The sequence below is a fragment of the Epinephelus moara genome, chromosome 2, assembly GCF_006386435.1.
Source record: "Epinephelus moara isolate mb chromosome 2, YSFRI_EMoa_1.0, whole genome shotgun sequence".
In the NCBI taxonomy this organism is placed as follows: Eukaryota; Metazoa; Chordata; class Actinopteri; order Perciformes; family Serranidae; genus Epinephelus; species Epinephelus moara.
In genome coordinates this window covers 24,445,174-24,472,136 of record NC_065507.1, presented here as the reverse complement: position 1 = coordinate 24,472,136, position 26,963 = coordinate 24,445,174, and the positions used below count along the sequence as shown (strand labels likewise).

At 39.6% G+C, this 26,963-nt stretch overlaps 2 protein-coding genes and 1 pseudogene across 2 annotated transcripts; all 3 read right to left on the bottom strand.

Annotated features, from left to right (window-relative positions):
- Window positions 1–3,498: 3,498 nt before the first annotated feature.
- LOC126407617 (extracellular calcium-sensing receptor-like) lies at window positions 3,499–7,550 on the bottom strand. Its single transcript, XM_050072684.1, has 6 exons — window positions 7,357–7,550; window positions 6,819–7,116; window positions 5,535–6,329; window positions 5,209–5,436; window positions 4,901–5,024; window positions 3,499–4,412 (listed from the first exon to the last, which is right to left on the bottom strand). Exons 1-6 carry the CDS (start codon window positions 7,386–7,388, stop codon window positions 3,499–3,501), a joined length of 2,391 nt encoding a protein of 796 aa, XP_049928641.1. The 5' UTR covers window positions 7,389–7,550.
- Window positions 7,551–10,239: 2,689 nt separating this feature from the next.
- On the bottom strand, window positions 10,240–14,272 carry LOC126404537 (extracellular calcium-sensing receptor-like). The gene is made up of 6 exons (XM_050067821.1): window positions 14,079–14,272; window positions 13,471–13,768; window positions 11,909–12,703; window positions 11,581–11,808; window positions 11,282–11,405; window positions 10,240–11,153 (listed from the first exon to the last, which is right to left on the bottom strand). Exons 1-6 carry the CDS (start codon window positions 14,165–14,167, stop codon window positions 10,240–10,242), a joined length of 2,448 nt encoding a protein of 815 aa, XP_049923778.1. The 5' UTR covers window positions 14,168–14,272.
- A 5,317-nt stretch (window positions 14,273–19,589) lies between these two features.
- On the bottom strand, window positions 19,590–24,616 carry LOC126401487 (extracellular calcium-sensing receptor-like; annotated as a pseudogene).
- Between the last annotated feature and the right edge of the window lie 2,347 nt (window positions 24,617–26,963).

The following is a 26,963-nucleotide window of genomic DNA, read 5'->3' as shown; positions in this document are numbered from 1 at the left end:
AAATCATTATTTTGACTTAGTATCTCATAATTTTGACTTAGTATCTCATTATTTTGACTTAGCAAGTCATTATTTTGACTTAGTATCTCATAATTTTGACTTAGTAAGTCATTATTTTGACTTAGTATCTCATTATTTTTGACTTAGCAAGTCATTATTTTGACTTAGTATCTCATTATTTTGACTTAGTAAATCATTATTTTGACTTAGTATCTCATAATTTTGACTTAGTATCTCATTATTTTGACTTAGCAAGTCATTATTTTGACTTAGTATCTCATTATTTTGAGTTAATAGACCTTATTTTTTTCCATCAAGTGGCGGAAATGGGCTTCCATAGAAATGCATTACTGAAAGTCAGTTTTGTTCGGTTTTATGAGCTTTTTGGAGTTTTGGAGATTTGGAGTTTAAAAATGGTCAAATGGTGCGCATGGGGTACAGGCTGGGCGACGAGGTGCATTTTTTACACTTAAACCACATCTCAACCTAGAAAAGTGTCTCCTTTGGATAAAGTTGTATGGTAACGTTAGACCACAACATCAACTCAACGTGAATAAGATTAACAATGATGTCTACATCTGTTCTAAGGTAAGACAACATTGTGTTTGAGGCAACATATTGTCACTTTGCTGGAAAGAAATATAAAGTTATCTTTAACATCTCTAGCTAACGTTAGCTAAAGTTAGCCTCACGTTACCTCCTAGCTGCGTTGTTCATGATGTCACCTTATTTGCTGGGAGTTCATTAGCCTATTTTGTTCTAGTTTTTGTACTTTGGTGATCGTACATCATTGTTAGCTGTTGTCCAAAGGGCTCTAGTTAAGCTAACGTTAACTTCTGGAGCTTAGCTTCATTAACTTATCTGTAATCGCAGATAAGTATATATTTCTGCATCAAATTATCACAAGCCTCTGACTTTGTTATGATGTTAGAGCAGGGGAAAATATATTCTTTCATTTGGATTTTTGGCTGTCATAAACAACTTTGAAAGGGCATAGGTTTCAAACCAAGTATGAGACCTCTATATACAGACCCTATATGCAGTCATTTTGTAAATAATTTTATTTTTATTACCAACATAATAACTATAACTATAAATATGAAATAGTTCTGGCAACATTTGAAATATAAACAAGAAAGGTGGATTCAGGGAAGCACTTAATTTAAAAACACAAGGAAATCAATACTGCAGATGACCTGATGAGTCTTCCCCCATAATCCCCATCGCAAAGGACCTGGCGTCCCAGTATCAGAGACCCTCAAAGGAGGGAGTGGTTGCCTTACACGACTCTCACTTCAGCCAAGGGGCAGCTGGAGACCAAAGCAGTGACCAGCCGGATCAGGAAACTCCTGCCGTATCCAGCACAGGATGGGATGGACGCCTGAATGTAAAGAATTGGACACTATTAGTGTTGCAGTTAAAACGCTGCTGTGTTTATATTTATACATCTATCTATTGTATATTATTTAGTAATTTTTTTGTAGTTTTTCTTTTTTACATGTGCTAAAAATAAAGTTCTTTTGACAAAAGACTTATTTGTCATTTCTTTATGAGTGGGTTTTTTGATATAATGAATTCTTAGTGTTCAGAATTGAGTTTACACATTACATTACATTCTCATTACATGTCATAAAAACACACTTTTCTTCAGTTCTGTGCCATAAGGGTCCATAGTCATACCTGTAAATGTTAGATGTTCTGTGGGATGTACGGATTCAAACAGTCAGGCTCCAGGCCTGATTGGTGTATCATATATGTAGGATGAACTGGAACCTGGTTCATTACCCCAAAACCTAATGGGTAAAAAAGATACAAGTCATACTGTTTTATAAATATTTATAAAGATGTTATAAATTGCAAATAAAGACTCAGGAATAGGGTTGTCATGAGAACCGATACTTTGGTACCAAGTCGATGCCAACACGCAAAAAATACGTCGGTACCTGTTTTATTCGGTACCGTAAGTACCGGATACAACTTTGCCCTCAGTGGGCCGTGCCGATTCCTGTCGCAACTGACGGGGGCAGTATACGCGCGTCAGTCGGTGCCGAGGATGAGCGCTGAAGAAGAACACCTGTTCCCCATTGTCTTTGCTAGCAACAATGGCTTTTACAAGTGCTGCTGGAGCCACAACACCTCGGCTTGTCAAAAAGTCAGGTAGTAGGAGTCGTTTGTGGAGACGGTTAGGTCTCATTTACACCGCAAGTGATTCATTCACGTAGCGCTCGCGAACGGTCGCTGTTTACTCGCGTTTTCATTTCGGCGAGCATGCTAACAGGTTAGAGCATTCACACAATTTAGAAATACATGAGTTCTGTTTTTTGATTTTTATCGTGGTATCGAATGAGTATCGAGAAAAGTGGAAATTCACTGGTACTGGTATCGACTACTGAAATTCTGGTATCATGACAAGCCTACTCAGGAGACAATATTACTGCATAGAACAAATACAGATCCAGGAAACAACATGTGTTTTACTATGAAACTTTGATTTCATATAAATGCTGTGGAGAAACTGTGATACATTGGTACATTGTACATATTGTAGATTACAAACAAGGTGAAGATGATTATAAAATGCAGTTACATTTTAGTAGAACGGTTTCAGTAAACATGACAGCTAAGACATCTGAATGTACCAGTTATTTCTAGTCATTTGTTTTTGTATAATACAAAAAGCTGTCATCTTAATCTGCTGTGGTAAAATTGATGAAATCACAGGTTAAAACTTTTGTGATTTAACGGAGATTGTTAGAAGCAGAATTTATATTAACTTTGGTATTATTACCCAACACGAGCTACATTAGTCTGATCATAGATAAAGCTGCTTAGATTAAAAAGGAGTTATTCTTTACACCACGTCATATAACAGCTGAGTGCTGCTGTTGGTGTTTCCACATTATGTAGTAACTGACGATATTGTTAGAAACCTTTTGTACTGTGCAGCAGACGTTTTTAACTTCATTCAGTCAGAGGACAGACATACAGTTGTTCCCGTAACGTCAGATTAGTTGCAATTATCATGTAGACGGCTACAAAATAAAAACTTACCATTGAGGAAAAATGTCCAGCTCCAGTGTTTGTTTCGAAGCAGCTTCGGAGTCTGTCGGCTTGTGTTTCTTCACTCAAATCGATAATGGTGGACAGCCGCCGTTGTTAGCTTTAGCTTTAGCATCAGCGGTGTAGTTTACGCCAGCCTCTGGAGGTGAAGTCAGATAAGGTAAGGGGCGTGTTGTTTCAGATTCACGCTCTAAGCGTTGCACCAATCACAACAGACTGAGCGAGCTGACCAATCAGAGCAGACTGGGCTGCTGGGGAGGCAGGACATAAGCCCAAACATAGTGTTTCAGACAGAGAGGCTGCAGCACTGAGCAGTACAAGACAAATAATGTGTGTTTTGAAAAGTAAAGCACATAAATCTATTACACTAGACCCCAATATTACATATTTAAATCAATATGGCCCTGAAAATGAGCATAATAGGTCCACTTTAAGTTTTCAAAATGATTTTGGTGCCCCCTTCCCCATTATATCCTTTTTTGTATTCTTCTCAGGTTTCAGTAAGATAATATAACATTTTGGGAAAAAAATACAAATGAGCAGTCCAAAACTGGAGGCCAGAATAGCAAATATCTCCACAGCAACACTAAACTTCCCAGGGGAGCTGACATATGCTGGAATAAAGGTGATCCATACTGCACAGAATATCAGCATGCTAAAAGTGATAAATTTGGCTTCATTGAAATTATCAGGGAGTTTTCGGGCCAGAAAAGCAAGAATAAAACATAACATGGCCAGAAGACCTACATACCCAAGAACAGCCCAAAAGCCTACAGCTGAACCCAGAGCGCACTCAAATATGATTCTGTCCTTAAACTGTTTAAAGTTCTTGAATGGAAAAGGAGGTGAAATTGTTAACCAGAGGATACATATGATAACTTGTATAAGAGTGAAACCCAGAACACTGAGCCTCTGCTGTGCAGGCCCAAACCATTTCATCACATTACTACCAGGAAGTGTTGCCCTGAAGGCCATTAACACCACTATAGTTTTCCCCAGAACACATGAGATACAGAGGACAAAGGTGATGCCAAATGCTGTGTGTCGCAGCATGCAGGACCACTCAGAGGGCCGGCCGATGAAGGTCAGAGAACACAGGAAACACAGAGTCAAGGAGAAGAGCAGCAGGAAGCTCAGCTCAGAGTTGTTGGCCCTAACAATAGGAGTTTTCCTGTATGTGAAGAAAACGAATGCCACAACAGCAGTGATGCATGTTCCCAGCAAGGACGCTGCAGTGAGCAGTGCTCCCATAATCTCTTTATATGATAGAAACTCTACCTCCTTCTTAACACAGGCATCTCCTCTTTCATTTGACCAGAACTCAGGGTGGCATTGCACACAGGTGATAGAATCTGAAAATGATTTTAAAGCAGGTGTCAGACTTGCTCAGTACATTTGATGTTTTTGTCACTATATTGCTTATTTTCCATGCATACAAGACATACAGCACATAATTACAGAATAATAAATGGATAGCCATATGACAGTTTCATGGTACCATCATGAATGATTTGGTTTTGAAAGTACAATAAACAGTGAAAAAAGGTTAAATTCCTAAATACAGGTTTTATTTGTTTTTATTGTACAAATGTTTGTTTCTTAATAAAATGTCAATTTTCAGTCCAACTGCACAGACAATTTCATTCACTCTCAATATCAATAACAACAGTTTCAGAAAGAGAGATGTCAAAACCTCAGCAAATGAGACCAAATTTGCCTGCTCAGATACCACAATGACAAGGTGTGAAACAAACTAAAGGCCTTTTGGTAATTTAAACGAGCTGACCCTTTAATGAGCTTTTTTTAAAAATATATTTTTTCTATTGACCAAATACTACACCTGTAATGTTGCTTATTTCTCCCTCTGCACATGTTAAGCAGTCATAGCAGCAGACAGGCTTTCCTTTCTGGAGAACCTTGTGAGTTCCTGGACGACACTTCTCACTGCAAACTGACACAGGCACCTGCAAAAACAAAATGACTTTGAGAAAATATAAGGGCATTTGCTTTGAAAAGGTGTTGTCTTTGTTAGGTTCTGCTGTGCATTTTGATACATCATTTACAAACATCATGATGCAACAACTAGTGCCATATGAATTTTTTTCATGAACTATTAAAATGGACTGTATGAACATTACAGTGGCTTACCTGTTGTGAGTTGTTTGCCCAAATTAGAGACTTATTTTGCAGATTCAGCTGTTTGTCTGCAGGTAAAGATGCATCATAGAAACCAACTGTGACAAAGTCTGCAATACCATTTTCTGTTGGCTGCCAGTTTATAATTTCATACTTTGCTGCTGGGTCTCCATTCTCATTAAAGTAAACCTCCTCTCCTTCCTTTGTTTTGAAATGAATCCTTTTTATGTGCTGTAAAATCTAAAAGAATATCCATCAATGTAGATCATTATCTGACACAGTTTTGTAGGCCTGGTAGCGATACACCATGATAGACTGATAATTAATTTATGACTCACCGTATATGGATCTAGCTGCACCTTCATGTTACATGTTTTGTTACAATTAAGAATACTGTGAAGTGCATGGGCCACAGCATACACTCCTTTATAGACATTGTTAAAGATCGGCATGAGCGACATATCAGTGAAGCTGTTCTGCACTCCAGTCAGATCTTCATGTCCAGTACATTCTCTCTGATTCTCTGTGGATGACTTTGACTGCTTGAACTTACAGCTGAATAACGTCTCCCAAAACTCTGTAAACATTTCATTACCAGATGAATTGAGAGGCTTCACATCCAATATGAACTCTCTCATGCCACTGACATGTGCTTTGGGGATGGACAGGCCTATGGCACCGTCCAGAATGTGATGCTTATCTATGGCTGCAGTTTCAGGATCAAAGATCCAGCTTTCACTACCGACCCACTGGTACCCAGTCAAGTTGTGGTGAGACATCTTTTCTATAAGTGTCTTCATATCAGTGGGGGACAGGAAAGTGACAATCACCTTGGAAGCTGAAGCTTTGATAATGTCAATTATCTTTTGTATTTTGTCTGGTGGATCTGTTCTAAACAAAGACACAGAGTACTCCAGACAGATGCCCAGCTGCTGGGCTGTTTCTGTAAATGTGGCCATGCCATTGTTCCCATAATCATCATTTGTTCTAATAGCTCCAACCCAAGTCCAACCAAAGTGCTTGACCAACTGTGCCAGGGCTCTGCTCTGGTAGTCATCACTGGGTATTGTCCTGAGGAAGGATGGGTACTTGGTTTTATCACTGAGACAAGCACAAGTGGCATAGTGGCTGATCTTAAAGAAAAAACAAAACAAAAACAATATATAATACAAAGTATTATAATCATACTTTGCAACTTTATAATAAACATCTAAATGATGGGTATAGACATTTTACAAACAATTAAATTAGAATGAACAATTTGTGATATATATCTTGTTAATCAATCTAAATCACTTTCTTAAAAGTTTACATACGATTCAGTAATTTGGTCATTCTGAAGAAATACTTAATACAGTGTATAACATGTTACAATGTGTGTAATAACGAACTGTTAAATTAACATAAATCAATTCATTTTTTTATAATTAGTAAACAACATTTAATTATAATTTCTTTATTGATTATCATTAAAATGACTATAAGTTTGATTATGACTTGCCTTTTTTTAAATGGTAATTAGAAAGTGTTGCCTACAATTGTTTTAAAACCCCTTTTGTTTTGATCAGCTAGAAGAAATACAGGATAATAAGTATATTTTCATTTTGACCAATCTCACCCACCATTGGGATATGAAAGGGTCCGATTACAGAGGCTATAGCCATCGAAGGAGAGGAAGAGGCCTCTCCCATAATGGCCTGCACTTGGGCTGGTCTGGCACATGGTTCCTGGGATAATGCAGATAACTGCTCATTACCATTAGCCAACGCCAGTGTAACCCTCACACCTCTGGAAATGGAGCTACAGACATCATAGATCTTATAGCCCAGAGAGATGCCAGGCAGCAGGTCTGTTCTGTTATTAATTTCCTCTATGGCAAAGAGCATAGCCTGGGCATACTGGAAACCTCTGAAATTCAAACTAGATGTTGAAAAATATGAATATTGGAATTACAAACAATTTATCCTTGCAACAGAAACAGTAGGAAACAGTAGCACAGGAAATAAAAACCATTTGGTGGTATTAAGACATATAGGAGAGAATATCTCTAATTCTAATACTTAGTACTTAGGTCCTTTGCTGTACCTGACTGTTATGTATCTGTACCCACCATTCACTTAGATAGTTGAAATCTAAATAGATGTTGACCGTCTGATTTACCTGGTGCATTGCAGTGGCAGTGGCTTGTGCATGTAGTTGTCCTGTCTGGTTTTCCATCTTCTGTGCAAAGGGAAGATTCCCCCCAGCAAAATGTCTCCATCCTTAGATAGCTGGGGGTTCTCAGGATCCCCTCTTCGCCTGCATGACAGCTCCTCAGCCTGAAAGACAGATGCCACCAGCAACAGCTGTAAGAATGCCCATCCCTTCTCTGGCCACCTCTCCATTAAGATCATACTGTCTCTGACAGCTTAACCACCGGGTTAGGATCACACATAAATGCAAATTAGAGGCTTGCACTGGTATTTATATATTCTGGAGCAGCATAAAAAAAATATAATAGAACAGTGATGTTTTATCTCTGTGGACCTACAAGGTGAGGCAACAGGAAAGTGTCTGAATAAAAGAGGTTTTTGCCTTATCCTATTCTTTAAGGTATACTATACAAAAGATTTTCCTATATACATATATATATATATATATATATATATATATACTATATACAAAAGTAATTCTTTATCCCAATCATCACTCATGACCCAATGATAAATGGGTGGTGGTAGTGTGTTTATTGGCAAAGACCATGCCCTCTACCTGCACTTTCTTATTTTCTTCTTATTTTGCTATGTTTGGGACATTCCTGGGCAAAATGCACAGCGCCAAAAAAAATGCAAATATAGCAAGGCAATTAGTTGGTATTTCAATTTTACTTTTGCTGGCAAAAGTGTTTACAAATAGTAGCTGACAATTCATGCTTAATACCTTGAAATTCATATTAGACATTACATCATTATCATATGAGAATATTAAGTTGTGCCAGACAAAAAGGTTTCCTATTTTAAAATAATAATGTTGGCACCATTTAGTTTTAAATTTATAATTTTAATTTTGTAATTTACACGCTGGAAAATAATGCAGTATGAAGGTGATGTAAGGTTTAAAAATTGACACTTATTAGGCATACTGATATGCCCCACAACAGTAAAGTCTTGTTAACAATGGTTTAACTGGTGTTTTCTGTTTGGTTTTGGGACCACTCAGGGGCAAACCTGACATTGATATGGCTATCATATAAGCAATCATATATGCTCGATTACCCATTGATTTATTCATATTCCTTCAGTCCATATGGGTCCTTTAATCAAAATAATCAAAGGGTTTTACATAAAAATGAAACCTAGTTAGGTGAAAGTGTATATTAAGTGAATATTGTTTTAACAAGATAAAGTGGTGTTATGTCCCGTAATCCTCAAGCGCCATGTGTGATGAAGCTCTCTCTTTCTCTCTCTCTAATGCGTCTGTGGGAGCTAGGTCAAATGAATAATTCATAACTGAAATGTTATTCACAGCCTCATTTTTACAAGTAATATTTATACTGGTTTAAATAAACTATTTGATCATATTTTCCCATCTTAGCTGAGCGACAGGTTTGTGTAAAAGGAATTAAAGGCCTGTCCCATTTAGACGCCTGTACCAAATATAAGCCAGAGTTCAGTGATTTAAGCAAATAATTGTTTTACTGTAACCTGCTAGAAGGAGGACGTAAAATATAAAAATTGTAATTTTCTGTTGCCAGTAGGTGGTGTTATGAGTGTGTTTCAAAATTCCTCTGTAGATGTGTTCAGGCCATGACTGTCATCATATGTGTCAAATTTTGACAAGATCTGATCATGTAGTGTCAACTTACAACAGCTTATGTTGTCTTGTTGAAACATCAAAACTTGCTGCACTGCCACAGCAATGGCCTTCAACAGAAACTCACATTTATCACAATAAAGCATCACCAAGGTGTTATGGCTGTTTTGGCCAAATTTCAGGTGGATCTGGTCAACTTTGTAGGACATGAACATTAAACTATAAATCGTCATTTCCTGATGCCGGGGTGCTATAACTTCGACTAATTATTGGCATGTAGATATGTTCAGGCGAGGACTGTCATCAAACCTGCGAAATATGCGTTAGATTGGACCATGTATGTTGGAGTTACAAACCACGTCCTGTTTGGTGGCAGAACATGGAAGTTTGACACCTCGCCACCATTACACAGTTTGACGAAAACTCAACCTTTGAACAACTTTTGAGGTCCAATGTCTTAAGATGGTCAACACCAAATTTGAAGTCAACCGGATCAGATCTGTAGGGGAGCTCCTTAAAGAATGGTAATGGCAAACAATGCTCAAAAATTCTACATAAAAATCAAAATGGCTGGCTTCCTGTTGGGCTAGGGTATGGCTCCATGAGACATTTATGTACGTCTTGGGACTTCAATGTGCCTACCACTTTTTGCACATGTCAAATGAGCTTCAGGAGCTGCTTTGTAGAAATTTTGTAGTGGGTGCTCCTGAGCCATTTTTTGGAAGCTGAGCATGACACCCCTAAAATGTGATTTTTTTTTTCCACCAAATGTGATTTATGTAGGGGAGGAAGAATAAAAATCCCTTGGATTTCAATAGGGTCCTCTCACTGTATGGTGCTTGGGCCCCTAATAATGCCAGTGGGACACAGACATAGGGACTGACATGCACGAAGATACACATGAAGCCAGACCAGCTCCCACAACAATGGACAAAGAAGCTTAGATTACAGCACACACAGAGGGAGCGTAACTTCAATCTCTGTTTAAGACGATTTAACTCTACGGTAGGCTATCTTTATAAAGCAAATAGTTGTTTGCCGCTACAATTATGCTCTGAATGTTGCATACAGCTCCATTAAAGTCTAAATGCAGTACAAAATACACACACACACACACACACACACACATATACATAGACTGTATATCTCACACCATGACGGTTAATGTAATTATTTATCAACTTAAAGCTGTTATCTCCAATTCTAATATCAAAATTATAAGGGTTTTTGTAAAATTGATATTTCAAGTTTTCAAAATGATTTTGGTGCCCCCTTCCCCATCATATCCTTTTTTGTATTCTTCTCAGGTTTCAATAAGATAACATAACATTTTGGAAAAAAAATACAAATGAGCAGTCCAAAACTGGAGGCCAGAATAGCAAATATCTCCACAGCAACACTGAACTTCCCAGGAGAGCTGACATATGCTGGAATAAAGGTGATCCATACTGCACAGAATATCAGCATGCTAAAAGTGATATATTTGGCTTCATTGAAATTATCAGGCAGTTTCCGAGCCAGAAAAGCAAGAATAAAACAGAACATGGCCAGAAGTCCAATGTACCCAAGAACAGCCCAAAAGCCTACAGCTGAACCCAGAGCACACTCTAAATTAATTCTGTCCTTGAATTCCTTAAAGTTCTTGAATGGAAAAGGAGGTGAAATTGTTAACCAGAGGATACATATGATAACTTGTACAACAGTGAAACCCAGAACACTGAGCCTCTGCTGTGCAGGCCCAAACCATTTCATCACATTACTACCAGGAAGTGTTGCCCTGAAGGCCATTAACACCACTATAGTTTTCCCCAGAACACATGAGATACAGAGGACAAAGGTAATGCCAAATGCTGTGTGTCGCAGCATGCAGGACCACTCAGAGGGCCGGCCGATGAAGGCCAGAGAACACAGGAAACACAGAGTCAAGGAGAAGAGCAGCAGGAAGCTCAGCTCAGAGTTGTTGGCCCGAACAATAGGAGTTTTCCTGTATCTGAAGAAAATGAATGCCACAACAGCAGTGATGCATGTTCCCAGCAAGGACGCTGCAGTGAGCAGTGCTCCCATAACCTCTTCATATGATAGAAACTCTACCTCCTTCTTAACACAGGCATCTCTTCTCTCATTTGACCAGAACTCAGGGTGGCATCTCACACAGGTGATAGAATCTGAAAATAATTTTAAAGCAGGTCTTAGACTTTATTTTTTTTGCGTCTATGTTGCATTTTTACCATACAAGACAACCTGTAATTTGACATTTTCATTCTCATTTTATTATTTCATAATAATACTACACCTGTAATGTTGCTTATTTCTCCCTCTGCACATCTTAAGCAGTCATAGCAGCAGACAGGCTTTCCTTTCTGGAGAACCTTGCGTGTCCCTGAAAGACAATTCTCATTGCAAACTGACACAGGCACCTGCAAAAACAAAATGACTATGAGATGATATACAGGCATTCAGTTTGAAAAGGTGTTGTCTTTATTAGGTTCTGTTGTGCATTTGTATGCATCTTAAACATCATGATACAACAACTAGTACTAAATGAACATTTTAACTATTTAAATAGACTGTATAATTATTATAATAGCTTACCTGTTGTGAGTTGTTTGCCCAAATTAACGACTTATTTTGCAGATTCAGCTGTTTGTCTGCAGGTAAAGATGCATCATAAAAACCAACTGTAACAAAGTCCACAATGCCATTTTCTGTTGGTTGCCAGTTTATAATTTCATACTTTGCTGCTGGGTCTCCATTCTCATTAAAGTAAACTTCCTCTCCTTCCTTTGTTTTGAAATTAATATTTTTCATGTGTTGTAAAGTCTGAGTAGATATTCATCAATATAGATCATTATGTGACAAACATCTTGTAGGCCCAATGGCAATACAGTACAGAAGACTGATAAATTATTTATGAACTCACCGTATATGGATCAAGCGGCATCTCATTGTAACATGTTTTATTACACCTGAGTATACTATGAAGTGCGTGGGCCACAGCATACACTCCTTTATAGACATTGTTAAAGATAGGCATGAGCGACATATCAGTGAAGCTGCTCTGCACTCCAGTCAGATCTTCATGTCCAGTACATTCTCTCTGATTCTCTGCCGATGATTTTGAGTGCTTGAACTTACAGCTGAATAATGTCTCCCAAAACTCTGTAAACATTTCATTACTAGATGAATTGAGTGGCTTCACATTCAAAATGAACTCTGTCATGCCACTGACATGTGCTTTGGGGATGGACAGGCCAATGGCACCATCCAGACTGTGATGTTTATCCATGGTTGCAATTTGGGAATCAGAGATCCAGCTTTCACTGCCTACCCACTGGTACCCAGTCAAGTAGTGATGAGACAACTCATGTATGAGCACATCCATATCCATGTGGGAGAGGAAAGCGACAATTACTTTGGAAGTGGAAGCTTTGATAATGTCAATTATCTTTTGTATTTTGTCAGGTGGATCTGTTCTAAAGAAAGACACAGAGTACTCCAGACAGATGCCCAGCTGCTGGGCTGTTTCTGTAAATGTGGCCATGCCATTGTTGCCGTAATCATCATTTGTTCTAACAGCTCCAACCCAAGTCCAACCAAAGTGCTTGACCAACTGTGCCAGGGCTCTGCTCTGGTAGTAGTCACTGGGTATTGTCCTGAGGAAGGATGGGTACTTGGTTTTATCACTGAGACAAGCACAAGTAGCAAAGTGGCTGATCTAAAAAAAATAGAAGTGATATCCCAAGATAAATTTTTGAAATATAAAACATTTACACAGCACACTACAATGTGGTAACGCTCAATAATAATCATCATTTATAAATGGTAAGTTAATTGTTCATAAACTCAGGTTAATAGATATTTTACTGTTAACGAACAATTAAACATTAAACAATAATACTGACTTACTATTAGCAATGCCATAAGAAATTATTTTAACACTTTTTTCGGACACATTCTAATATTCTATACTTTCTTGGCTATCTGAAAAGGATGATCAACTTATTTTTAAACCTTCAAGAAACTCTTTTTAAAAAATACAACACCAGACCAGATATTCTTAACATTTTGTTAATGGTTAATAATTGTTTTTTTTTTAACCATCTATAAACATTATATGGTTGTCCAGTATGATGTTGTACCTTTTGTAGATACTATACACAATATTCATAAACCATTTAAAAAAAAAATATTATAATCATCAGTTGCAAATGTATAATAAACATGCAAATGATGGGTATAAACAGTTTACAAATATCTGGTCAATCAATATAATGTTTTTTCAAACAATTTCTGAAATGTTAAATATCTAAATTCTGATGAAATACTAAAAATGGTGTATAACATCTTTCTAATGTGGCAAATTAACATAAATAATAGCATTTTTAATAACAAGTTTAAAAAAAATATTCAATTACCAATTCATTGTTGTTGACATCAGAATGACAACTATATAAGTAATTCATTTTGACCAATCTTACCCACCATTGGCATATGAAAGGGTCCGATAACAGTGGCTATAGCCATGGAAGGAGAGGAAGAGGTGTCTCCAATAATGGCCTGCACTTGGGCTGGTCTGGTACAAGGTGCTTTCAAGGGTGCAGATAATTCCTCATTACCATTAGCCAAAGCCAGTGTAACCCTCACAGCTCTCACCATGGAGCGACAGGCATCATATATCTTGTAGCCCAGAGAGACGCCAGGCAGTAGGTCTGTTCTGTTATTAATCTCCTCTATGGCAAAGAGCATAGCCTGGGCATACTGGAAACCTCTGAAATTCAAACTATATGTTGATTGTTATAAATTTTGGAATTGCAAACAATGCATTCTTGGAATAGAAACAGTAACACAGGAAATCAAAGCCATTGAATAAATTTTATTTATTTAATACATACAGGAGGGAATATCTTTTTTAAATTTTAATACTCAATTTCATAACCTTTTATATTATTATTAGTATTACTATTATTACTATTATTATTAGTAGTAGTAATGGTATAAGTAGTAGTAATAGTGGATGTACCTGTTTTATGTCTTTACCAACTTCCACATATGTATTTAAAATCAGCATAGATTTCTACAGTATAATTTACCTGGTGCATTGCAGTGGCAGTGGTTTGTGCATGTAGGTGTCCTCTCTGGTTTTCCAGCTGCTGTGGAAAGGGAACATTCCCCCCAACATAATGTCTCCATCCTTAGATAGCTGGGGGTTCTCAGGATCCCCTCTCCGCCTGCAAACCAGCTCCTCAGCCTGAGTGACAGACGCCACCAGCAACAGTTGCAAGAGTGCCCAACACTTCCCATGCCACCTCTGCACGGACATCGTATTATTGTATTGAGAGTTAAACCACTGGGTGGCATCACATGTAACTTAAAATAAATAAGACATTTGCACCAGTATTTATACATTTTGGAGCAGTATTTATGAAAAAAACAATGAACAAAAAAAAGAGTAGTGATGTTTTTTCTCTGTGGACCTACAAGGTGGGGCAAGAAGAAGAAGAAGGTGCCCAAACAGAGAGGAGTTTTTGTCCAAAGCCTAATCTGAATAACTTAACTGTATATCTAACTGTATATTCAGTTGTGCTCTACAATATATGTGCCTTTTTTTAATTCATTTATTTATTTATAATAATATTTCTTTTTAACAGTATGGAGGTGCAATTTATACTTGAATTCATAATTGTGATTTTAAAAATGGAAAAAAAAATGCAGGATGAAGGTGATGTAATATCCAGAAAATAAATGTCATTAGACAAATTGAAATGCCCCACGACTGTACAGTATTGTTAACATGACATTAACTGATGTTTTTTGTTATCTTTGCCAGGCACAAGCCTGGAGTAGATCATGTGTTAAGTTGTCTATATGCATGTATGTGTGTGTGTGTGTGTGTGTGTGTGTGAGTGTATGGATCTTTTTGTCGGCAGCTGATCTCAAATACTGTGCGATGATTGACAGTTGTTTAAAAAACTGTTTCATTGACTCTTTTAAACCATCACTGACTGCTGACTCCTCACTCCTCTTCAGCAGCTGGTAGGTGTTGCAAATGTTCTGAAAAACTTAAACTTGCCTTAAAACAACAAGCCTAACATAGACTGTTCTAGGCCACACTTTGCCTTTGGCCTTTATTGTGGTTTAAAAACTGACATCCATAGAAATGTTTGGTCTTATTTTGAACCGGAGCATCTGCAGATTAATTTGATATCCGATATGTAACTATACACTTAAGTTAGGCAAGATAAGTCAATTTTTTTTGTTATTCTTGATGCCATCTTGACTGTAAGGGAGCAGGGAGGGACCAATTCCACCGGGCGCGACTGCGCCATGTTCCAGCCACCAGGGCTGCCACCCGCTTTTGTTCCGTCCACCACACGGCACTTCAACCCAAAGTAAGTGAATAGGCTATGGAGTTAAACGGTGTCTTTTTTGTCTATTTAAGGTTGCGTTTATTGTTATTTCCTACTTTGTTGTGCTGTAGCCTACAGACAAAGCTAATGCTGTTAAAAGTTCAGTCATGAATGATATGGATCAAAGATTTGTGGCTGTGTTTTAAAAAATACAATAATTCTCCTAATTTCATTGTATCTATATTTTACATACAGTAGATTCAGTCTGCTCTGTGCAACACACCACAGCTTCATCAAACATAAACAAGTTACATATGTTTATTAGCTTCTTCTGAAACTTGCTGCACCAAATATGCTGGAATTATCAGTTGTCGAGAGTGGCAGTGATCAGCCTTGATCTGCACCTGAGTGCACTTTTCTAGTTTTGTTTTGTTTTGTTTTTAGAGCCTCTTAGGGGCAGTGAAAGAAGTGTTCCATACATAATTATCACCTTATAAACCTCTTGGGGACAGGGAAACAAGTGTTACATAGAGCATTATCACCTAGTTGCTAACTTTACCTGTCTGACATTTGGTGCGTGGCAGGTGAAGGAGGCCTTCAAGCTGAAAAAGTAGGCCTTTTGAGCTTGGCTGGTCCAGGGGTCTCATGAAGCAAGAGACAAGTACTGGGGGGTCAGAAGGGCTGCACCCACAATGATTGCTAGAACAAAAACCTGAGTGTGGTAGGAGTTTGGGGAGAGTATAGAGAGGGACTTTCTGTTGGCCTCAGGGAAGTTCTGGCAAACCATTAGAGGACTCAGGAAGGGAAAGTGGGGTTTGGTGCATGGCTGTTATTGGCAGGGTATGAGAAGTTTGGATCTAAACTGAAGAGATAGTCACATGGTGCAGAGCACACTTTAAAGAACTCCTGAACCCAACCAACATGCCCTCTGAGGAGAAGGCAGATTTTAAAGATTAGTAGAACATTTCACACATATCCCTGGTAGAAATCAGGTCATTCAAGAAGTTCCTCAGTGGCAAGGTGCCAGGTTTGGTTGACATTCGCCCTGAGATGCTGAAGGTTTTGAACTGATATTGGCTCACACACCTCTGTAGTACTGCGTGGAGGTAGGGACAGTGCTTGCACTGTGGCAGACCAGGGTGGTGGGTCCCAATTTTATAGGAGACCAGAAATTGTGCACCAATTAGCAGGTTTCATGACACTGCTCAGCATCCATGAAAAACATTATTGCAGGGTGCTGGAAACAAGGCTCTGACAGATGTTGAACTAGAGATCAATATATATACATAAATATATACATATATATGTAAAAATTACCCTCTAACCCTTTTAGGGTGGTATCTGTATCATCCAAGCTTGGGTGCTCTACCAGAGGCCTGGGAGTTTGAAGGTTCTGCACAGTATCTTAGCTGTTCCTAAGACTGCACTTCTGGACTGAGGCTTCAGATGTTGTTCTTGGAATGTACCAATCTCCCAGTTTGGGGGTCACTGCCCCGAGGGCTCCTACTAGCACAAGGACCTCGTCAACTTTGACCTTCCACGTCTGTTCCAGTTGTTCTTTCAACCCTTGATACTTCTCCACCTTTTCGTGATCCTTCTTTCTGATGTTGCTGTCGGCTGGTATCGCCACATCTACCACCAATGCCCTCTTCTGGTGTTTCTCAACCAGTCCCACAGGATCTTAGCCCTGTGGTTCTCAACCACCTTTGGTGGTGTGTCCCATCAGAATTTGGGAACTCCATGTCCGTACTCGGTACAGATGTTCCTGCACACTATCCCAGCCTCTTAGTTGTGCCTCTCCATGTACGCTGATCCTGCTTGCATCTTACACCATGCCACTATGTGCTGGACCATCTCAGGGGCATTTTTGCACAGCCTGCAACTTGTGTCTGATCTGCTGCGGTAGACCCTGGCCTCTATGGCCCTTGTGCTCAGGGCCTGTTCTTGTGCTGCGATAATTATTGCTGCTGTGCTGTCTGTCAGTCCAGCATTCTCCAGCCACTGGTAGGTCTTCTTGATAGCAGCCACATCCTCTATCTGACAGTGGAATGCACCATGTTTCCCTCCATGTTTGCTCCTCCACCTCTTTGCTCTCACCAGGTTTCTGTTGTCTGAGGCATTCACTTAGCAGCTCATCCTTTGGGGCCATCTCCTTGATGTACTCCTGGATTTTGGATGTGTCATCCTGGATAGTGGTTCTGATGCTCACTAGTCCTCGATCTCCCTATTTCCACTTAGTGTATAGTCTCAGGGTGCTGGACTTGGGGTGGAACCCTCCATGCATGGTGAGGAGCTTTCTTGTCTTGATATCTGTGGCTTCTATCTCCTCCTTTGGCCAGCTTATGATCCCAGCTGGGTATCTGATGACTGGCAGTCCGTACATGTTGATGGCTCGGACATTGTTCTTACCATTCAGCTGACTTCTCAGGACTGGCCTTACTCTCTAGAGGTATTTGGTTGTGGTCGACTTCCTTGCAGCCTCCTCATGATTTCCATTAGCCTGCGGGATCCCAAGGATCTATGTTGCCCTCTGGTAGTTCAACTCCTTCAGTTCTGATCATCTTGCCTTTCTTTGACACCATATGACCACACATGTCTAATCCGGATGACATCCCTCTGTCCTTGCTGTAGATCCTGGTGGTGTGGATCAGTGAGTTGATTTCTTGCTCATTCTTGGCGTACAGCTTGATGTCATCCATGTAGAGCAGGTGGCTGATTGTGACTTCCAAATCATTATCCATAGCCAGTCTAAACTGGGCATGTCAAGGCTTTTCCTCTGGGTCTTGCGATCTGACATGGTGTCTGCATTTTCTTTTGTCACCAAAGGGCAACACTCATCTCCACAGGATGCCTCATTGTCACACCCAAGTGAGAGACAAGTCTTCAAACTTGATTGGGCACTACTGTCACAGTGACATGGGCCCCCCTCGATGTCACAATCCAACTTAAGGAGAAGTTTCTGTTCCCAGCTCTTCTCTTTCTTCTGAGCCTCAGACCCGCTATTTCTCCTTGACCTCGGCCAAGGTAGGACTTAGGCAGGAGGATCTGTTATGCCCTTCCCCCATTCTCTCACCTCTGCGCGCTCACAGCAGGAGCTGCACTTTTGCTCTGAATGCGGCCTGCTGGCCCAGTAGACACAGAACCTGACGATCAGACAACTTAGTGTGTCAAACACAAGGTGTGCATCTAACTTTACCAATTCAAGGAGAACCAAGTTTAGTTAGCACCAGACTTCTAACTCTGCAAGGACATCAAGCGACTGGTCTCCTTGGATCTGCACCTTTGGAACAAGGACACAGCAAAGACTGCACCTGGAACCACAGTTATTTCCAGACTCCAACTGCCGGCAAGCAAAATCAGCATGCCACAAAGCAACTCTTCCCTCCATTCAAGGATTAGTAATGTAACAACTCACCATAGCATTATTACAGTTGTACAGGCTAAGCAAGAGTGTTTGATTCTGTCAATTGTGATTTAATGCTGTTTATTGAGTGATTTGTTGTGATCTTTGTTGTAGTAAGGATGTTGTTTAGTTGGCGTCACCAAAGCTAAATGATGTTAGTTTGCTGATGTTTTACATAGACAGAGCCTTGCATGCAACTAAGCATCCTCTGCATTAGCCCAGACTCTCTTGCAACACATATGACAGACACATAGACTGATTTAGAAATTGGCTTTCAACAAAGGTACACCCAACGAGGAGACTTACAGTTGTCGCTTCATCTCCTTTGTCTTTGCCCTAACTAACCATGCAGACCTTTTATCTCTCTCTCTCTTTCTCTCACACGTACGCACGCACGCACGCACGCACGCACACTCACACTCTCACACACACACACACACACACACACACACACACACACACACACACACAGACACAAATGCTTGTATATAGTTAGTTAGAATTTGTGTGTTTTGTTTGCTTTGCTTTCTTTCTGAATAAATATATTTGGATGAAAAGGCATCCTCTGTCAAGAACTCTCAATATGGTAATTTTGGTTATAGTTATTAATTTAACTATTAATCACAATTCCAAATTGATAGTTTGGTGTATTTTATGAGACTGATATCTTAAAGTGGCTTATGTTTTGCTATGTTGTCAGTAATTAATTGATATACAGTGGAAAAATACTACAGTAGTAAAATGGAAGGATTTAGTACAATGAAGATAGTCTACTTGACAATCTACTTAATTGATCATGAACAAATTAAAATGACACTTGAATGCTTTTGCCATCATATTATTTTAAGTTTTCAGAAGGATTTTGGTGCCCCCTTCCCCATCATGTTCTTTTTCGTATTCTTCTCAGGTTTCAGTAAGATAATATAACATTTTGGAATAAAAATACAAATGAGCAGTCCAAAACTGGAGGCCAGAATAGCAAATATCTCCACAGCAACACTGAACTTCCCAGGGGAGCTGACATATGATGGAATAAAGGTGATCCATACTGCACAGAATATCAGCATGCTAAAAGTGATAAATTTGGCTTCATTGAAATTATCGGGCAGTTTCCGAGCTAGAAATGCAAGAATAAAACATAACATGGCCAAAAGTCCGATGTACCCAAGAACAGCCCAAAAGCCTACAGCTGAACCCAGAGCACACTCTAAAATAATTTTGTCTTTGAATTCCTTAAAGTTCTTGAATGGAAAAGGAGGTGAAATTGTTAACCAGAGGATACATATGATAACTTGGATAAGAGTAAAACCCAGGACACTGAGTTTCTGCTGTGCAGGCCCAAACCATTTCATCACATTACTACCAGGAAGTGTTGCCCTGAAGGCCATTATGCCCTGAAGGCCATTAACACCACTATAGTTTTCCCCAGAACACAAGACATACAGAGGACAAAGGTAATGCCAAATGCTGTGTGTCGCAGCATGCAGGACCACTCAGAGGGCCGGCCGATGAAGGTCAGAGAACACAGGAAACACAGAGTCAAGGAGAAGAGCAGCAGGAAGCTCAGCTCAGAGTTGTTGGCCCTAACAATAGGAGTTTTTCTGTATCTGAAGAAAACGAATGCCACAACAGCAGTGATGCATGTTCCCAGCAAGGACGCTGCAGTGAGCAGTGCTCCCATTATCTCTTCATATGATAGAAACTCTGCCTCCTTCTTTACACAGGCATCTCTTCTCTCATTTGACCAGAACTCAGGGTGGCATCTCACACAGGTGATAGAATCTGAAAAATTACAAAGATGGTGTCAGACATGAGTTTTTTGTGTCTATGTTGCATTTTTTCTGTGTATAAAAGACAGAGACTACATGTTTACCGGAAAAGAAATGGATAACATTTTGACAGCTACATGGTATCATCATGAACTATTTAACGCTTAAATAGAAGTCTTTATGGGTCTACCCGGATCTGAGACCCGACTCAGGACCTGTATGGGTTCAGTTCCATTTTTTTATGGCCAGTTGGGTACAGGTAGGGTTCTCCTCTCTTACCCTGGCTCTCGGATCTTTGTATAATCATGTGTAATACCCGCATGGACCCAAGAAAACCTGGGATTTTTTAACCTGAAACTGCTTTATTCAGTGTTTTTACCAGTTTCAATCATCAAATCAGTTTGTTGTGGAGAAGAACAGATCTCTGAGGATAATTTAGCTCCTGGTAAAAACCTCTTGAATGTCTGAATCTTCAGTTATCAGAGAAAAAAATGTGAACACACAATATCCAGTGCCAGGCTAACAAAATTGTTCTTTGAACCAGGCTCTAACTAGGGTTGCAACAATCCATCAATCTGGATTGATATTTTCATTCAATAAACAATGATCCAATATCATGGATTTAAAGTGAAAACATCTATCCCTATCATCATCTTTAGGTTTTGCCTTTATTTTGAAATGCTGTGTCTATGGGGACTGACTAGCTTCTGGAGCCAGCTTTAAGTGGCAATTCAAATAATGTTTTGTTTTATGAATAATTAAGAAATTTCATTTTTTAAGACTTTTGAAAATACATAATCACTCTACTCTAAAGTGTCTTGTTTCAAATTACATTAGATTTTTTTAAATTACCAATTATAAAATACCCAAAGTAAATGAAATATATATTTCGAATACAAGTAACAGAATTGCTGCCCACCTCTTCATTTTGCATGGAGGCCCCATACACAAAGTTAAGGTGATGACATTCTGTACCTGAGAATCTAAGAGGAAAAGTAACAGCTCAAAAAATAAAAATGAGTCCTACCTTATGATTTAAGGTTCTGAGCCACATTTACTAACAAAGAAAGTACTTTGTAGTTTATTTCATAGTTAGAGTAGCTCTATGCAAACTTCAGATGACTTGTCAGGACAGCTAGCAGCTAGCAGTGTTAACTCTATAAACAGCACTAGACAATGTCAACAGTGCTGACAGAGCTAACGGTGTTAACCAAAGGGGACCCACAGAGCGGGCACTTCCACGATGACACCATCTTAATATCAGCTCTAACTGTCATATGTGCAAAGTGTAAAGCAGCAGTGATGAACAGGTCACTGGGATACACAAATACACTATCTTGCACAAACAGCCGGATATAGCATGAATGTTGCATACAGAACCTTTTGCAATTTCAGACCTTGTGACTTGTTTTGGTTTCACTGAATAATACACTGCTGTGTGACCAAAGAAGTCTAAGAATGAATGTGCTGAAAACAAAACAAATGGGTGCAATCTTGCCAGGATTTTAAATACACTCAGATCAAATATATATTATTTTGATATTGGGTATTTAACCTTGATATGCTTTTCCAAGATTGTGCATACAGCCATGTAGTGTACTTCAGAATTATGTGTCCATATATGTTCAGCATATTTGGTGCAATGATTTTTGATATGATATTGATGTTTTTTGTGTTTGGTTAAAAAACGGCATGCTTTTTAATTCAGATTACAGTTCAAGGCTATCATTTCTAAAACTGATGTCATCTTCTTAACTTTAATTTGTCTTGCATTAAATGTCACTACACCTGTAATGTTGCTTATTTCTCCCTCTGCACATCTTAAGCAGTCATAGCAGCAGACAGGCTTTCCTTTCTGGAGAACCTTGCGTGTTCCTGGAGGACACTTCTCACTGCAAACTGACACAGGTACCTGCAAGAACAAAATGACTCTGAGCAAGGTGTTGTCTTTGTAAGTCTCTACAATTAATTTTGATGCTTCAAAACCAAGCAACCAACATTATGATGAACTTATGCAGTTATAACAATTGAGCTGCAACTAAATGTTAAAATTATGACATGATAGCTCACCTGTTGTGAGTTCTGTGACCAAATTATAGACTTTCTTTGTAAATTCAGCTGTTTGTCTGCAGGTAAAGATGCATCATAAAGACCAACTGTGACAAAGTCCACAATGCCATTTTCTGTTGGCTGCCAGTTTATAATTTCATACTTTGCTGCTGGGTCTCCATTCTCATTAAAGTAAACCTCATCTCCTTCCTTTGTTTTGAAATGAACCTTTTTTATGTGCTGTAAAATCTGCGAAGATGTGCATCAATGTAGATCATTATCTGACACAATTTTGTAGGCATATTGGCTCAACAGTATGACTGACAGACTGAAAAAAATATTTGTATAGAGTTTAAAATGGTATCCCTGTTAATATGAATTTATATAAAAGCTATAATTCAAGTCTTTGTTGTTCAACTCACCATATATGGATCTAGCTGCATCTTGTTACATGTTTTATTACAGCTGAACATACTATGAAGTGCGTGGGCCACAGCATACACTCCTTTATAGACATTGTTAAAGATAGGCATGAGCGACATATCAGTGAAGCTGTTCTGCACTCCAGCCAGATCCTCATGTCCAGTACATTCTCTCTGATTCTCTGCTGATGACTTTGAGTGCTTGAACTTACAGCTGAATAATGTCTCCCAAAACTCTGTAAACAATTCATTACTAGATGAATTGAGAGGCTTCACATCCAACATGAACTCTCTCATGCCACTGACATGTGCTTTGGGGATGGACAGGCCTATGGCACCATCCAGAACATGATGCCTATTCATGGCTGCAGTTTGGGAATCAGAGATCCAGCCTTCACTACCGACCCACTGGTACCCAGTCAAGTTGTGATGAGACAACTCATGTATAAGCACATCCATATCCATGTGGGAGAGGAAAGCAACAATCACCTTGGAAGTGGAAGCTTTGATAATGTCAATTATCTTTTGTATTTTGTCTGGTGGATCTGTTCTAAAGAAAGACACAGAGTACTCCAGACAGATGCCCAGCTGCTGGGCTGTTTCTGTAAATGTGGCCATGCCATTGTTCCCATAATCATCATTTGTTCTAACAGCTCCAACCCAAGTCCAACCAAAGTGCTTGACCAACTGTGCCAGGGCTCTGCTCTGGTAGTAGTCACTGGGTATTGTCCTGAGGAAGGATGGGTACTTGGTTTTATCACTGAGACAAGCACAAGTAGCAAAGTGGCTGATCTAAAATGAAAAAAACAACAAAAAACATATATATTCATATCCCAAGATAAAGATGTCAAATATGAAGCATGTACAACCATGACGTACATTGACCAGCTGGAAAAATCACCAAATAATATATATATATTTTCTTACACAAATATAATTTCATTTTGTCAATTTTGCCTACCAGCGGGATACTAAAGGGTCCAATGACAGTAGCTATAGCCATCCAAGGAGAGGAAGAGGTCTCTCCTATAATGGCCTGCACCTGGGCAGGTCTGGAACATATTGCCTCTGAGGGTGCAGATAACATCTCATTACCATTAGCCAAAGCCAGTGTAACCCTCACACCTCTGGCAATAGAGCCACAGACATCATAGATCTTGTAGCCCAAAGAGATGCCAGGCAGCAGGTCTGTACTGTTATTAATCTCCTCTATGGCAAAGAACATAGCTTGGGCATACTGGAAACCTCTGAAATTTAAACTTCATGCAGACAGTTATAAAAGAGTTCAGACTACAAACAATTTTTTTATACATACAATAGTTTGATAACCTTTTTTGTACCCGATGTATCTGTACCAACATCCATTAAGATGTTATAAATCTAAATAGATTTCTACAGTATAATTTACCTGGTGCATTGCAGTGGCAGTGGTTTGTGCATGTAGTTGTCCTGTCTGGTTTTCCAGCTGCTGTGAAAAGAGAAGATTCCCCCCAAAATAATATCCCCATCCTTAGATAGCTGGGGGTTCTCAGGATCCCCTCTCTGCCTGCACACCAGCTCCTCAGCCTGGGAGAAAAATGCCATCAGCAACAGTGGTAAGAGTGCCCATCCCTTTTCTGGCCACCTCTTTGTAGACATTGTATTGTCTAAGAGAGCTAAAACACTTGTTGGCATCACATGTACCTTAACATAGATTAAAAGCTTGCACTGGTATTTATAGACTTTATGGAGCAGTGTAAAAATAAATAAATAAATAAGACTGTGATGTTTTATCTCTATGGACCTACAAGGTGGAATGAGAGGAAGGAGGTTCTCAAACTATATATGTTAATAAAAAGAAATAAGAATATTAAGTTGTATTTTGCAAAAGGTTTTCTCCTTTTTACATTCATATTTTAACATTATTTGTACTTAAAATTTAAGTTTAAACACTGAAAAATAATGCGAGATAAAAGTGATATAAAAATTGAGTCATGGGGTTCACTGAAATGCACCATAACAGTACAGTCTTGTTAAAAATGCACCACAGGATTTTTTTGTTTTGTTTTGTTTTTTAGCTATTAATTTTGTTCTGGTACGTCCTCAACACTCACCCCACTACTGCACAAGGCCACTCGTACTGTAACACTGCATGTAGAGTGTGTGTTGACAACAGTGACAGGGTCCCTGCCCACCTGCTTGTAGGCCTGGGAAATGCACTCACAAAGCCATCCGCAAGGCAGTTCTTGGACAGGCCCTGACTCACCAAAGCACACAAACAGCTGTTCAGTGCAAACCGGGAAAGGAAGATGGAATTTTGTCTCCCTATTCCCAAAATGGGCTTGAAGGCAAAACACAACGAACCGTATAACTCTTGTCCTGAAAGAGCCCCTAAGTTATATTTACCAAAGAAAGGATTTGGTCTGAGAGTAGCCCCACTGCAGTCAACATGAAGCAGTATGCAACTTGGGTGCACTGACAAGGCAGTTAGTTCATACACTCTCTTAGCTGAGGTCAGCACAAACAGTAAAGCTGTCTAAAATGACATCACCATCGGAGAAGAGCACTCTCAAAGCCTTAAGAACCATTGGCAGTACCCGTTGCAGAAAGGAGGCACACATTACCAGGCATTGTCTCCAGGCCCCTTGCACGAACCGCTTAACAAGAGGGTGGTTTAAAATTGTTCTGTTGCCAAAACCCTCATAGCAGGAAGAGATTGCTGCTGCATATACTTGAATACTGACATAAGATAGCCATCTATCCACCAAACACTGCAAAAATGAGAGAATAGATCCTCAACAGGGCAGCTGACCAGACTCCACCCTGCCTGTTGATATAGGGCACCACTGTTTGTTTTCAGTCTTGACCAGCATATACCTCCCCTGTGTCATGAACCTGAAGTGTTAGGGGACCAAGTTCAGTATTGCAGGTCACCCTGCAAAGAGGACTGTAACCAAGCATCGCAGTAGCCGAAGCGACTGCATGACATTCAGTGGCATTACCATCACACCTCAACACTGTTTGGAAACTGCCCGCTGCAGGGCCAACTCTCTGTATTCCGACAGAGAGTTGCCTGCAGCCTGCTTGCACTGACCAAAACCACAAGAAACTCCACCTGTTGGTATGTTGGGGGTCGCTCATCTTCAAGTTGATTGCAAATCCCAGCAACTACTAAGTGTGAGATCATCTGGGTTGTGTGGAACATAGCCCATTCTTGACGATAAGGTAGTGGAAATGAAGAAGACCCTCATGCCATGGTGGTACAGCCACTGATGTGCCGCATCACATTTACACATTTACTGAAGATAAGGGGCACCAGGGATTAGTTGAACTGCAATCTGATGTACTTGGAGGCTATTCCCTGGATGGTGAAATGCAATAAATGTATGTATTTCAGAGCTACCTCAACACAAAAGTATTGTCCTTTTAATTGATAGCATTGAACCAATTGCCTGGTTGAACTAGTTTCAGTAACCACTTGATGGATAGCATATGGAATGACTTATAGACAATGCACTGGTTAAGGATGATCCAGAATGAGATCCAAAATGGGTCTAAATTCTCCCATCTTCTTAGGAACCAGGAAGTACGCTGAGCAAAAACCTTCTGTTTGTTGTGAGCGAGGACTACAGACAGTCTGTTTATGTAACAGGCCCTGAACCTCTGCTAAGAGGTAAGCTACCTCCTCCTGGGAGGATAGATTCACTTCCTTGATGTCCATGAACGGGGGAGGAACGTGGCAGAACTGGAGAGAATAGCCCAGTCTCAGCATCCTGTCCATCCATTCTGTTAGTGCACGGTTGCATCTCCACGAGCACCAGCTAAAAAGCTGTGAAATCCTGTCTTGAACCTCTCCACCACAACACCCTTAATGACAGCAGGTTGGCTCATAGAGGGCCAACATGGGAAGGGCCATGGGTGGTGAGGTTGGTAAACACACCACCAGCTGACCATAAAAAATGAAGCAGCTAAAAGTGTGTCACTTTATTTAATCCCTCTCGTTTCC

What these genes read in the sequence shown, in the direction of transcription:
- LOC126407617 (XM_050072684.1), bottom strand. Translation starts at nt 7,388, where the DNA reads ATGCACAAGCCACTGCCACTGCAATGCACCAG. An exon ending in TGCAGCTAGATCCATATACG is followed by an intron (nt 5,437 to 5,534) that starts GTGAGTCATAAA and finishes ATATTCTTTTAG; the next exon opens with ATTTTACAGCACATAAAAAG. An exon ending in AGAAATAAGCAACATTACAG is followed by an intron (nt 4,413 to 4,900) that starts GTGTAGTATTTG and finishes AATCATTTTCAG; the next exon opens with ATTCTATCACCTGTGTGCAA.
- LOC126404537 (XM_050067821.1), bottom strand. Translation starts at nt 14,167, where the DNA reads ATGTTGGGGGGAATGTTCCCTTTCCACAGCAGCTGGAAAACCAGAGAG. An exon ending in GACCCTTTCATATGCCAATG is followed by an intron (nt 12,704 to 13,470) that starts GTGGGTAAGATT and finishes TATTTTTTTTAG; the next exon opens with ATCAGCCACTTTGCTACTTG. An exon ending in GGGCAAACAACTCACAACAG is followed by an intron (nt 11,406 to 11,580) that starts GTAAGCTATTAT and finishes TTGTTTTTGCAG; the next exon opens with GTGCCTGTGTCAGTTTGCAA.